Raw genomic sequence first — 15,996 nt, forward strand, 5'->3', positions numbered from 1 at the left:
ATAGAAACACAGAGTAGTGGTTACCAGGGGGTAAGGGGAGGTTAGAGGAGGAAATGACTACTACTAGAGAAGGGGTTTCTCTTTGAAGTGAAGAAAATGTTCTAGAATTAGACCATTAGTGGTGATGGCTGTACAACTTTGTAAGTATACTCAAAACTACTAAATTCTATACTTTAAAAGGGTGATTTATATGATATGTGAACTGTATCTCTTTATGAAAACAGGAAGGAGACCAACTTGAGATTAAGAAAAAATAAGTTAAAGAAGGAAAAATTAGGAGGTTTCTGAATTTTCAAAAATTCAAGATTTTGAAACATTATAATAGGAGTCAATTGGTAGTTACAGTAATTAGATAATAAGAACTAGTTGAAAATTATGAATAAAGAAAAATTTTCTCCTCTGTACTATAATATTGATTCTTCAAAATCTTCTCTGTTTTAAATATCTTTTTTAAGGGGTGGGGTGGGGGGGGAGGGAGGGAGAGAGAAAGAGAGAAAGAGAGAGAGAGAGAGAGAGAGAGAGAGAGAGAATATGAGAATCTTAAGCAGGCTCCATGCCGTGTGGAGCCCAACATGGAGCTCGATCTCACATGAACTGAGAGATCATAACCTGAGCCGAAATCAAGTCAGATGCTCAACCAACTGAGCCACCCAGGCACCCTAAACATACTTTATATTTATTTTTTATTTTTTTTTAATGTTTTATTTCTGAGACAGAGAGAGACAGAGCATGAACAGGGGAGGGTCAGAGAGAGAAGGAGACACAGAATCGGAAACAGGCTCTGGGCTCTGAGCTGTCAGCACAGAGCCCGACACGGGGCTCGAACTCACGGACCGTGAGATCATGACCTGGGCTGAAGTCGGACACTCAACCGACTGAGCCACCCAGGCGCCCCCATACTTTTTTTAATTTTGAAGAAATATTTGGTCTTAGTATTACAAACCAAATTTCAAAACTTCTCATGTCTTTAATAAAGTTCTTATGCTTCATGATGAATTATTATGATAATCACATTCTAATCAGGAAAAAAACCCTGTAACCCATATATTGTGTCTCTTTTTAGATCCATACAGCATAATCACATGATATAAAAACTCTATTACTAAGTAACATTTAAGTATGTAATTTTTATTATAATAAAACTAATGTTCTTTTAACTTTACTTAAACTTTCACTTATTTAGAAAATATACTTTTACTATAAAGCTATGTTACAACTGTCATTTTTAATATTTTTTTATTGTTAAGACAAGGTGAATAAATATACCCTAACAAGATAATTTATGGTAAAAATCAGTAGCAATGCTAGCAAAAATAACTTTTCAAAATGAGTATCAGAACTGATACTCACTGGGTACCAAAGAGCATCAGAAAGTACAAGTTAATTAGAATTAGAAGATGCTTTTAAATAAAATTAAGATAAAAACCATTAGTGTTCATGTTGTCAATATGTCTACATTAAGATGTAGAAAGGCCTGGTGCCTGGTATCTTATCAAAGACTAAGTACCCAATGAAGGGAAAAGTGATAATGCCTATATATTTAGTTGATTCATCATCATAGTTACTCATCTTTCTAAGGAAGCTGTTTACAATATTATAATTAAATATGATTTAAATTGTGAATTATAGGTCTGTAACACAATAATATTTTACCAATTGTGTATACTATGTCATAATTATGGAATGGCATCTAATTTAGATATTAATAGCACCCTGATCTTTAAGTTGTCATCAATATAGACATGTTATTCATTAATGAAAAACAGAATTTCATCATTTTGTTTGCCATTTTTAAACCTTTAAATATCTTTCCCCCCTTTTTTTTTCTTTCTGGTTGATAATTTTCTTTAGTTGAATTCCTGCCTGACTCTTGTACTTACATTATTAACTATTCTAAACTTCATAAAGGTGAAGTAGAAGCTTGTAGGGAATGTGAACTATAAGACTGATTACCTAAAAACTCATGGAATGTCAACTTGTATAAACAACAACTCTAAACATTCATTTTAAAACTGAATTTGAACAATATTTGAACATATAAATTTTCACAGCAAAAGCTATTTTTTCAGTGATTTATATTGGCATACCAGATGACCTAATGAAAGGTAGAATGTACCTGCTTATGCACTTTTGTTAAAGGGAAAGTATCGGGGCAACTGGGTGGCTCAGTCCGTTAAGTGTCCAACTTCAGCTCAGGTCATGGTCTTGTAGTTTGTGAGTTTGAGCCCTGCATCAGGCTCTCTACTGACAGCTCAGAGCCTGGAGTTCCCTTTTTCTCTGTCCCTCCCCTGCTCACAATCTCTCTCTCAAAAATAATATAAACATGTGGGAAGATCTTATACTTTCCAGATAAACATATTTGCATAACATTTTCATCAGATTTGCAATGAAAATTGTATTTTTTTCTGTTTTGCTTGGGCTGATGTTTTGCTGCTAAAAAAGCAATTTCATTGGTGTATAATTACTTATAACAAAATGCATTCATTTTAAGCGAGTAATTCAATGAGTTTTAACCAATTCATGTACCCAAGAAACTCTTGCCATAATCAAAATATGAAACATACATTTTCCCAAAAAGTTCCTTTGTACCATTATGGACTGAGATTTTCTCACTCAAAATTTATATGTTGAAGTCCTAATCCCCAGTATCTCAAAATGTGTCTATATTTAAAGATAAGGTCTTTAAAGAAGTGATTTCAGTTTTTATGTTTTAGCTTTTTATGTTTAGGTATGTGATCAATTTTGAGTTAATTTTTTGGATAAGGTTATGAGGTGTCAGCGTTCACTTTATCCCATAAGGATGTACAAGAGTCCCATTTTCTGCAAAGACTTCCACTTATCTAATAAATTACCTTGGCATCTTGGGGTGCCTGGGTGGCTCAGATGGTTAAGCATCAGATTCTGACTCAGGTCATGATCTCATGGTTCCATGGGTTCAAGCCCCGCATAGGGATCTGTGCTGACAGCTCAAAGCCTGAGCCTGCTTCAAATTCTGTGTCTCCCTTTCTCTGTGCCCCTCCCCCACTCATATTCTGCGCATCTCTCAAAAATAAATAAACGTTAAAAAGAATTTTTTTAATTACTTGCATCTTTGTCAAAAGCCAGTTGACCATATATGTATATACATGTGAATCAACTTCTAGATTCTACTTTGTTCCACTGATATATATGTTGATCCCTATGCCCAGTATCTCTGTGGCTCTACAGGAAATCTTGAAATCAGTTATTTAAGACTTCCAACTTTGTTTTTACTTATTTTTCTAAATTTTTAAATAATCTAAGTTATTTGCACTTTTGTGTGAATTACAGAATCATGTCAATTTCTTTACAAAAAAAAAAAAAAAAAGGCCTATTGAGGGGCGCCTGGATGGCTCAGTTGGTTAAGTGTCTGACTCTTGATTTTGGCTCAAATCATGATCTCACAGTTTGTGAGATCAAATCCTGTGTCAGGCTCTGCACTGACAGACTCCTCTCCCTCTCTCTCTGCCCCTCCCCTGCTCGTGCTCTCTCACTCTCTCTCTCTCAAAATAAACAAACACTTTCTTAAAAAGGCCTACTGAAATTTTTACTAAGATTGGCTTGAATGTACAGATAAATTTTAGGATAATAGATACCTTAACAATACTAAGACAATACTAATACTAAGACTCATAAACATAGTATCTCTTTATATAGGTATTATATAGTCTTTAATTTCTCTCAGCAATGTTTTGTACTTTTTAGTGTTCAGGTCATGCATATCATGCACATAATTTCATGCTTTTTAATGTTATTTGAACTGATGCTGATTTAAATTTTATTTTCCAATAGGCCATTACTATTATAGATAAATAATCTGTTTATGTATGCAGTTGATCCTTGAACAATGTGGGAATTAGGAACAACACCACCCCTGCCCAGTTAAAAAGCCATATATAACTTCTGACTCCCCCAAAACTTGACTACTAATAGCCTACTACTGTCCAAAAGACTTGCCAATAACATACCTGACTAATACATATTTTGTATATTAAATGTATGATAGTGTTCTTATAATAAAGCAAGCTAGAGAAAAGAAAAATATTAAGAAAATTATAAGGAAAAGAAAACACGTTTATAATATTATACCATATTTATAAAAAAAAGTTGACATATAAGTGGGCTTGTGCAGTTCAAGGGGTGCCTATATTGACTTTCTCTAGACTGAGAACTTGCTATATTCAGTTATTAATTCTAATAGCTTTTTTTTATTGATTCCTTACTATTTTATAAATACACAATCACGATGTCTGAGCAAAACCATTTTCTTTTTTTTTGAAATCTAACTTTTATTTCCTTTTTTTGTCTTACTATTCTAGATACAGTACAATGTTGAACAGAGTAAGAAACAGACATCTGGGGGTACCTGGATGGCTCAGTCAGTTAAAAGCCTGACTCTTGATTTTAGCTCAGGTCATAATCTTGAGGTTCATGGGATGGAGCTCCATGTTAGGCTCTATGCTCGGTGTGGAGACTGCTTGGGATTCTGTCTCTCTTTCTCTCTCTCTCTGCCCCTTCCCCACTTGCGTGTACTCTCTCACTCTCAAAATAAATAAATAAATGATAAAAAAAAAAAAAAAGACATCTGAGCCTTATTCCTGAAAGTGGACAAAAAACATTCAGTCTTAGAACATTAAGCAGGATGTTAGCTGTAAGTTTTTCAGATTCCCCTTTATCAGATTGTTCTTTATTTACTAGAAGTTTATATTATGAACTGGCAGTAAATTTTGTAAAATGCTATCTATATCTGTGAATTTTTAGAGGAACATGTGTTTTTTCTAATTTTTCTAACTTATTCCACTGATGAACTGAATTATACAGGTGGATTTTTGAAGACTGAATTATTATTAGTTTCTTAGGATAAATCTCACTTGGTCATGATATATGATCCTCTTTATACTAAGGGATTATATTAACCAATTTTTTGTTAATGACTTTTAGGCCCATGTTGGTCCATAGTTTTAATTTCTTATAATGTCCTATTTGGCTTTAGTATCAGGGATAGTTTGCCTGATGACATGGGAAGTACTCCCTCTTCCTCTATTTTCTGAGTTTGAGTAGTAATGGTACTTTTTCTTTATAGAATTAACCAATAAAGACATCTGAGCCTACAATTGTCTTTGTGGAAAGGTTTTAATTACTATTTCAATTTGTTCAACAGATATGTTATTTGAATTATCTGATTCTTATTGAGTCAACTTTGGTAATCTGTGTCTTTCAAGGAATCTATCCATTCCATAGAAGCTGTTTATCTGCTTGGCATAAAGTTGTTAAAAATATCCCTTTATTACCTATTTAATTCAACAAAATCTGTAATGATATTCCCACTTAATTCTTAGCATTGGTAATTTCCCTTCCCTTTTTATGTTGTGTGGTCTTGTTAGATTTTATTAGCTTTATTAATACATTTTAATAATGAGTATAGCTCTTGGTTTCATGGATTTCTTTATATTATTTATTGGTTTTCTATTTTATTATTTCCTTTCCTCTATTTTGTTTATTTTTGTTTATTTTCCTCACAAATTCAGATTATAAGATCTTTCTCTTTTTTTCTAATAAGGATTAAAAGCTATAAATTTCCCTCTAAATATAACTTCAGCTACACTACATAAATTGTGACATTTTGTATTTCCCTTATCTCTTAATTCAAATATTTCAAGAAATAATGGCTAAAATTTCCCCAAATGTGATGAAAGAAGTGAGTCTACAAATCCAGAAGGAGTTCAATCAGTTCTAAGGAGTTCAATTAGAATAAATCCAAAGCAACATACACAAAGACACTTTGTAATTCAACTGTCAAAAGATGAAGAGCAAAATAAATACATAAACAAACAAATGAATAAACAGATGCAAAAGCAAAGCAACTCATCTCATACAAAGGATTCTCAATAAGACCATAAGCTTATCTCTCATCAGAAACCTTAGAGGCCAGAAAGCAATGGGATATATTTAAAGTGCTAAAGAAAAAACTGTCAACCAAGAATTCTATTATCTGGAGAAACTCTCCTTCAAAAATGATGGAGAAAAGTGAAACCAATACTACACCATATGTTAACTAACTTGAATTTAATTTTTAAAAAATGAGAAATTATGACATATCCAGATAAACAAAAGGTGAGAGTTTATTACACTAGACCTTACTCCAAGAACTGCTAAAGGGAGTCCTTATTTTGAAATAAAAGAACACAAAACAGTAACTTACAGTGGTATAACAATATAAAGATCTTCAGGAAAGATAAAAACATGAAAAAATATAAAGCCACAATTATTGTAATTTTGGTTTGTAACCCTATTTTTATTTATTTATTTTTAATGTTTATTTATTTTTGAGACAGAGGGAGACAGAACATGAGTTGGGGAGGGGCATAGAGAGAGGGAGACACAGAATCTGAAACAGTCTCCGGGCTCTGAGCTGTCAGCATAGAGCCCGATGCGGGGCTCGAACCCATGAACCGTGAGATCATGACCTGAGCCGAAGTCGGACGCTTAACCGACTGAACAACCCAGGCACCCCTGTAACCCTATTTTTAATTTTCTACAGGATTTAAAAGGCAAATGCATGAAAATTATTATAAATCTTTGTTATTTGGCATACATGTAAAAAGAAGTAACTTGTGACATCAGTAACACAAAGGAGAGATGGAGCTATTTACATGGAAGTTTCTGTACATAAATGAAGTTGGTATCAATTCAAATCTGATTGCTACGATAGGATGCTAAATAGGTAATCCCCACTCTAAGCGCAAAGAAAGTATCTATAAGATATACACAAAGCAAAACGAGAAAGCAAAATGTGTAACTATAAAAAATCAAGTAAACAAAAAAGAGGGTGGTGATGGAGGATATAAAGAACATAAAAGTTGTAAGACACACAGAAAGCAAATAACAAATGGCAGAATGGATTTAAAAAGATGGCTCAACTATACACTAACTATAGAAGATTCACTTTAGATCTAAAGACATGAAGGCTGAAAGTAAAAGGATGGAAAAGCTATTCCAAACAAATAGTAACCAAAAGAAGAGTAGGGTGGCATTACTAATATCAGACAAAATAAACTTGAAGTCAAAAACTGCTACAAAGGATACTATACATTGATGATAAAAAGGTCAATTATGAAAAACATATAACAACTGTAAATATAATGCACCAAAATTGAAGACCCAACATATATAAAGCAAACAATGGCAGAAAGGGAGAAACTGACAACTATACAAGAGTTGGAGGCATCAATAACCCACTTACACTAATGGATAGAAACTGCAAAAAGATGAGAAAGGAAAAAGAGAACTAGAACAACACTGTAAATTAGTTGGACCTCATAGACATGTATAGAACTTCAATCACAACAGAGAATACACATTTCTCCAAAAGGGACAGGGAACATTCTCCTGAAAAGACCACATGAGTCCATAACACAAGTCTTAATAAATTTATAATCACTGTAGAAGAAATGGACAAGAGACATGAATAGACACTTTCCCAAAGAAGATATCCAGATGGCTAACAGACACATGAAAAAATGTTCAACATCACTCATCATCAGGGGAATACAAATCAAAATCACAATGAGATACCATCTCACACCAGTCAGAATGGCTAAAATTAATAACTCAGGCAACAACAGATGTTGGCAAGGATGTGGAGAAAGGGGATCTCTTTTGCACTGCTGATGGGAATGCAAAGTGGTGCAGCCACTCTGGAAAACAGTATTGAGGATCCTTAAAAAGTTAAAAATAGAACTACCCTACAACCGAGCAATTGCACTACTAGGTATATATCCAAGGGCTATAGGTGTGCTGTTTCGAAGAGGCACATGCACCCCAATGTTTACAGCAGTGCTATCGACAATAGCCAAAGTATGGAAAGAGCCCAAATGTCCACTGACAGATGAATGGATAAAGAAGATGTGGTACACACACACACACACACACACACACACACACACACAGTGGAGTATTACTTGACAATCAAAAAGAATGAAATCTTGCCCTTTGCAACAATGTGGTTGGAACTAGAGGGTATTATGCTAAGCGAAATAAATCAGTCAGAGAGGGACAAATATATGACTTCACTCATGTGGAATTTAAGATACAAAATTAGTGAACCTAAGGTAAGGGAAGCAAAAATAATATAAAAACAGGGAGGGGAAGAAAACATAAGAGACTCTTAAATACAGAGAACTGAGGGTTGCTGGAAGGGTTGTGGGTGGGGGGGCTGGGCTAAATGGGTAAGGGGCATTAAGGAAGACACTTGTTGAGATGAGCACTGGGTACTATACATAGGGGATGAATCACTGGAATCGACTCCTGAAATCATTATTGCACTATATGGTAACTAACTTGGATGTAAATTAGAAAGAAAGGAAGAAAGAAAAAAAAGAAAGGAAGGAAGGAAGGAAGACCACTGTAATCATACAAAAGATCTTTTCTGGTCACAATAGAATAAAACTAGAAATCAATAAAAGAAGGAAAACTAGAAAACTCACAAATATAAGGAAATTAAATAACACATATTAAAAAATTTTTTTAAGTTTATTTTTCCATTTTGAGAGACAGCAAGCAGGAGAGGGGCAGAAAGAGGGAGAGAATCCCAAGCAGGCTCTGCATTGCCAGCACAGAGCCTGATGCGGGGCTCAAACTCACAAACTGTGAGATCATGACCTGAGCCGAAACCAAGAGCTGGATGCTTAACCGACTGAGCTACCCATGTGCCCCTAAACAACACATATTTTAAACAACCAACAAGTCAAAAAAGAAATTACAAGAGAAATTAGAAAATACCTTGAGAAATATGAAAATGAGAACACAATATACCAAAACTTAAAGGATGCAAAGAAAGCAGTGCTAAGAGAGATATTTATGAGAGAGATGACATGCTTTAAAAAAAAGAAAGGGGCACCTGGGTGGCTCAGTCAGTTAAGCGTCCAACTTCGGCTCAGGTCATGATCTCATGGTTTGTGAGCTCAAGCCCCATGTCAGGCTCTGTGCTGACAGCTCACAGAACCTGGAGCCTGCTTTGGATTCTGTGTCTCCCTCTCTCTGTCCCTCCCCCACTCATGCTCTGTCTGTCTCTCTTTCTCTCTCAAATACATAAACATTAAAAAAAATTTTTTTTAATAAATTTAAAAAAGGAAGATCTCAGGGCGCCTGGGTGGTTCAGTCGGTTAAGCATCTGACTTTGGGCTCAGGTCATGATCTCATGGTTCATGAGTTCGAGCCCCACATCGGGCTCTGCACTGATAGCATGGAGCCTGCTTGGATCCTGTCATCCCCCTCTGATTACCCCTTCCCTGCTCTCTCTCTCAAAAATAAACATTTAAAAATAAATAAATAAAAATTAAAAAGGAAGATCTCAAATTAATAAACTAATTTTGTGCTTTCAGGAAGTAGAAAAAGAAAAGCATGCTAAATCGAAAACTAGCAGAAGGAAGGAAATAATAAAGATCACAGAAGAGATAAATGGAAAAAAAAAGAATAGGAAACAGCAGAGAAAATCAATAAAGCCAAAAGTTGGTTCTTTGAAAGGGTAAAAAAAAATTGACAAACCTTTAGCTAGAATGACTGTGGGGGGGGGGGGAGGGTAAGACTCAAATTACTAAAACCGCAAAAGAAAGAAGCGACCTCACTACCAATTTTACAGAAATAAAGATTATAAAAAAATCATAAACAATTGTATCTCAACTTGGATAGCCAACATAAAATGGACAAATTTGAAGAAATACACAATCTACAAAAACTGAATCATGAATAAATAGAAAATCTGAATAGACTTATAACTAGTAGAGAGATTGAAACAGCAATCAAAAATCTTCCAACAAAGAAAATCCCTGAACCCAGTAGATTCATTGGTGAATTTTACAAATCCTTTAAAGAATTAACACCAATCCTACTCAAACTCTACCAAAAAACTGAGGAGTAGAGAATATTTACTAACTTATTCTATGAGGCTAATACTACCCTAAGAGCAAAGGCAGACAAAGATATTAGAAGCAAAAGAAACTGGGGCGCCTATGTGGCTCAGTCAGTTGAGCATCTGATTTTGGCTCAGGTCATGATCTCATGGTTCATGAGTTCAAGCCCCATATCAGGCTCTCTGTTGTCAGCACAGAGCCCACTTTGGATCCTGTATCTCCCTCTCTTTCTCTCCTTCCCTCACTTGTGCTCTCTGCCCCTCCCCCACTTGAGATTTCTTTCTTTCCTCTCTTTCTCTCTCTCTCTCTCAAAAAGCAAAAGAAACTATAGACAAATATCTCTTATGAATACTGATGCGAGAATCCTCAACAAATTCAGCAACCAAATTTAGCAACATACTAAAAGGATTATAACCAAGACCAAATGGGATTTATTCCCAAAATTAAAGAGTAGTTCAACATATGAAAATCAGTTAATGTAACATATAGAATTAATAGAATGAAGAACCCCCCCCCAAAAAAGCCACATGATTATTCTCAATTGATACAGAAAAAGCATCAGTGACAAAAAAAAAAAAAGTCAATAAACTAGGAATAGAAGGAAACTTCCTCAACATTATAAAGCAATATATGAAAAACCCACAGCTAACATCACACTCAATGAAACAACCCACAATGCCAGTCTGCACCATTTCTATTCAATATAGTAGTTTAAGTTCTAACCAGAATAATCAGGCAAGAAAAAGACATCCAAATTGAAAAGGAAAAAGTAAAATGATCTCTGTTTGCCAATGATATGATCTTATAATTAGAAAACTAAAGATCCCTCCCCAAATATAAAGCCAATAAATTTAGTAAAGTTGCAGGATACAAAATCAAGACACAAAAATTAGTTCCCTTTCCAAACAACAGCAATGAACAACTGGAAAAGGAAGTTAAGACAACAACCCATTTACTACAGCATAAGAAATACTCAGAAATAAATTTAACCAAGAAGGTTAAAGAGTTGTACTCTAAAACTACTAAATACTGCTGAGAACAATTAAAAAAAGACATAAAAGGAAAGACATCCCATGTTTATGGATTGGAAAAATTAACATTATTAATAATACTACCAAAGCCAGATACAGAGTCTTTGGAATCCCTATCAAAATCTCAACAGCATTCTTTGGCAGAAAAAGAAAAAATCCATTCTAAAATGAATAAGGAGAGGTGCCTAGGTGGCTAGTTGGTTGAGCGTCAGATTCTCGATTTCAGCTCAAGTCATGATCTCATGGTTTGTGAGTTCGAGCCCTGTGTCAGGGCTGTACTGACAGCACAGAGCCTGCTTTGGATTCTCTTTCTCCTCACTCTGCCCTTCCCCTGCTCGTGTGTGCTCATGCCCTCTTTCTCTCTTTCAAAATAAATAAATAAACTTAAAAAAATGCATAAGGAATCCTGAGGAGCTCCAAATAACCAAAACAATCTTGAAAAAGAACAAAATTAGAGGATCCACATTTCCTGATTTTAAAACTTACTTTAAAGTTAAAGTAATTGAAACACTAATGGCATAAGGATAGACTTACAGACCAAGGACACAGAATAGGAAGTCTACACATAAGTCCTTGCATATGTGGTCAATGGATTTTCAATAAGGGTACCAAGACCATTCAATGGAGAAACGGGAAACTTTTCAACAAATGATGCTAGGAAAAGTGGGTATCCACATGCAAAAAAAATGAAGTGGACCCATACTTTACACCATACATAAAATTATCTCAAAATGGCTAAAATATCTAAATTTAATACCTAAACTATTAAGTCCTTAGAGAAAACATAGGGGGAAATCTTCATGACACTGGATTTAGCAATAATTTCTTGGTTATGACACCAAAACACATATAACAAAAGAAAACAATAGATAACTGAACTTGATCAAAATTTCACAATTTATAATTTTTGTGTACCCAAGAATGCTATCAACAGAGTGAAAGACAACTCCTAAAATGGGAGATGATATTTATAAAGCATGTATCTGGTAAGGGATTAATATATAAAATATAAAAAGAACTACAGCTCAACAATAACAACAAAAACCTTATTCGAACATGAGGAAAGGACTTGAATTAAACATTTCTCCAAAGAAGATACACAAATGGATAATAAGCACAAAAAACATCACTAGTCATTAGGGAGATACAAACCAAAACCACAAGGAGATGCCACTTCATATCCATTAGGATGGCTATTATCCAAAAAATAGTAAATAACAAATGTTGGCAAGAATGTGAAGAAATGGAAATCTTTATGAAATGCTGCTTTCTGAATCTAAAATTATACAGTTGCTGTGGTAAACAGCATGATGGCTCCTCAAAAAGTTATACAGATTTACCATACGATATAGCAATACCATTTCTAGCTATATATTCCAAAGAACTGGAAGCAAGGGCTCAAACAGGTAACTGTATACCAATGTTCATAGCAGCATTATTCATAATACTCAAAAGGTAGACCCAACCTAAGTGATCACAGAAGAATGGATAAACAAAATGTGGTACATACACAAAATGGAGTATTATTCAGGCATAAAGGTGAAATTTTAATACATGCTACAACATTCATGAACCTTGAAAACAAAAATTATATTAAGAGCAATAGGCCAGATACAAAAGGACAAATATTGTATGATTCCATTTATACCTAGAATAGACAAATTCTTACAAACAGAAAGAATAGAGGGACTGTGGGTAGAGGATCTGGAGAGCTACTATTTCATAGCTACAGAATTCCTGTTTGGGAAGATAAAAAAGTTGTAGAAATAGACAGTGTTTATGGCTGAATAAATTACAAATATATTTAATGGCAGTAAATCATACACCTAAAACGGTTAAAATGATAAATTTATGTTATGCATATTTCACAATTTAAAAAAAAGGAATAACAATAAATATCAGAGGAACAGATCAAAGATTTGAGAAGTCTCTGAGGTATAGAACTGAAAAGTGAGAAGTAAGCCAGAGGACTATTGGTTTTCATTATAATCATTTTATATTATTTGTGTATAAGAATTAATTTGATAGCAAATTTATTTTTTAAAGCTTAAAAAAAGGAATTATAATAATGAATTCAACAAATGAAAAACTGGGGAAATGTTGATATGTACTATAGGGAATTAATACCCATGTGATCTATTAAGTCCATAAAAATTAATAAAAAAGATACAGTATAAACAGACAATAAATTAAAATAAATAAGCAAACCCCCCAGAACTATCAATCCACTATTAATAAAAACAATTAACTAAGACAGAAATAAAATGTTTGAAAGCTTATTTGATTATCTTCTCATTCTTTTTAGTTGAAAAAGTAGAAACAGAAAATTTTATAATCCATTCATTATGCCAATTTATAAATCTGCTAAAAAAGTATATTTAAATGTTACAGTCTCTATAGTCACCCAATAATCAATCATCAATTTCAGTAACTGTAAAATTAATACTGTGCTATATCTATTCCAAAAATTAAATTTAGGAGGTAATATTCCGTTTATATTTAGAGTAGTTACTTTTCTTCTACCAAGTAATGTATTTCACCTCAATATATTAATAATTAGGATGTATTTTCAAACTGCTGAACCCAGCTAACAAAAACTACATCATTTGAGAACACTGCTACAAGATGATATGGCGTACTGTTCAATAGTCTGTTTTCTTTCTCACTGTAACTTTTCCAATGACAATTGTATTATTGTCAATTTAAATACCTTTATATTAGATTTGGTTTTCCTCCATATATACACTAAAAAACCCAAGAAACAAAAAACAAAACCCCAAAAAACCATACCAAACTGCTTACTAGCATATAAACAATCATTCTTACCATGTCTTTGAAGCCTAGTAGAATATGAAATTATTTATTCAACTGGGCATTTCATGGCTCACTTTTGTGATCATGATTGGGAAATATAAAAAGGTATTTATTAATGTATTGAGATTTTACTTTTCTTTAGCTCCAAGCTTAATTATTAGTTTTCTTTAACATAGCTGTTTGGTGTAAATGTTCACACTTCGGGATAAATATTGCTTTCTTTTAAGAATTTTTTAAATGTTTATGTCCATTTTTTTTCTGGATATTCTTGTAAAAAAAAAAAACAACTATCTGATTAAATTTCTTTTGAAAGCAATTCTTTCAATTTATCTACAGGAAGACTAATTTACTGTATCGGGCTAAAAAAGTATGTGTCTTGGTCCCATTTGGGCTGCTATAACAGAATACCTCAATAGCTTTTAAACATAAGAAATGTATCACTTACACTTCTGGAAGCTGGAAAGTCCAAGATCAAGGCACCAGCATGGTCACATTTGGTGAGGTCCCTCTTTCTGGTTCATAGCTGGCATCTTTTCTGTATGTCCTCACATGGTAGAAGGGGCAAGGTTTCTCTCAGTGTCTCTTTTATTAGACACTAATCCTGTTCATAAGAATTCTAACCTCGGGACTTAAGCACCTCCCAAAGGCCCCACTCATAATGTCACCATCTTTAGGGGTTAGGATTTCAACATATGAAACTTTGGGAGGACACATTCAGGTAAAGCAGTATGTACATAAATGGAAAAACAGTAGCAGAGTCAAAAGTGTTTCAGTATTGCCATTCAAATATATTATTTATTTATGCTACTATCCTTACATATACAACTTCCAATGAGAAAATAAAAGGAAATACCACTTTTCTACACTGGAATTTAGCTTGGATTTTGATAAAGTATGATTTTACTCTCAGAAATTATATGTAGTTTTAATGCTTTAAATATTAGGACTAAAATACACTATGTAACTCAATTTTACACAGTATTATTAAAAACCAGAGTGACTTTAAAAACAAAAATGTCTAGCCTCGCCAAATACATGAAGTAAAAAGATGGGCAACAAAGAAAGTCTGATTTTAGATTCAGATTAATGAAACATTCAAAAGTATAATTTGTGAAAGTGAAAATGAATATACTTTTTCCCGTCTACTATGAAAAAAATCAAGCTGCCCCTAAAAATAAAAATAATGTACACATCATAAACAGTACTCATATAACAAACACTGCTTGAAGACTTTTAGTGTTTTAGAGTTTCAAGTAAAACAGTGAATGGACTATCTCAATCAATAAGTAAGTAAAATATATGATACTTAGAAAATTATAATTCCTGTTGCTTCCTGGAAACTTACCATGGTAATCCCATGTGATTTTTTAAAGGCAAGAGAAACAATAAATATTCCCTTACCTTGTAAGATGGCAAGAAACACAAAATTCCTTGGCTCACAGTCTGACACACAGATAACACAAGTGCGCCCACTTCATCCTGAAACTCGAAAGTTTCTGTGTGCTGGAAGGTAGCACAGAGATTCCGACCCTTGGGACCTGACCCAATGGTGCCAACCCAAACCTAGAATATAAATATGTATTAGAGTCATGCCTGAACCAGGCAGGCAAATTAGCATTTAGTTGGGAGCCTTAATTACGTATATTACGTGTAGTCAAAAGATCTAGAAACAAGTTTAGAGAAACTTTATTTTTAAATTGTGGGTGTTTCTCTATTTTCATTAATTAATTATATGTAAATCTAAATTATAAAAGTTTTACTTTAAGCGCATCACTGACCACTCAGGATACAAGAAAAAATTACTTTTCTATTTCCTAAACAGCTTTGTAAAACTAAACATGCAACAAAATTTTATTGGATAATGTAAACAAATGAAATGAGTAAATCAGAAATGATTCCAGACTATTAGATGAAGGCTTGTATGATCTGCTATAGGTAAGTCTTTAAGACTTGACTATGGTAAGAGTTATGAATATACTCAACAAATTTACAAATTCACTGATGCTCAAAGATCTGTAGTCCTAAAAAATCAGAGCCACCAAATTTTAGTTATTTGCAATTCATTTATATTCATACAGATCTAGTATTAGTGTGATTTGACTAAGAGAAACTAAAAACTTTACTGGTAATCTACAGACAATATAAACACTTCAGATTGTTGAAACTAATAGCCCTATATTTTCAAATAATGTATGAGACGGAGGTACATTTTACAAGATGAC

At 33.6% G+C, this 15,996-nt stretch overlaps 1 protein-coding gene across 1 annotated transcript in view; it reads right to left on the reverse strand.

The window, feature by feature from the left end:
- The window catches only part of BRIP1 (BRCA1 interacting helicase 1), a 204,202-nt gene that overhangs the window by 102,449 nt on the left and 85,757 nt on the right, over positions 1-15,996 (reverse strand). The window contains 1 exon segment of the mRNA XM_047080924.1: positions 15,176-15,337. Coding sequence (XP_046936880.1) covers positions 15,176-15,337 — 162 coding nt within the window.

Source organism: Lynx rufus, unplaced genomic scaffold (genome assembly GCF_022079265.1).
Source record: "Lynx rufus isolate CCGP_SWC_20201006 ecotype Redwood Valley unplaced genomic scaffold, mLynRuf1.p SCAF_18, whole genome shotgun sequence".
Lineage (NCBI taxonomy): Eukaryota > Metazoa > Chordata > Mammalia > Carnivora > Felidae > Lynx > Lynx rufus.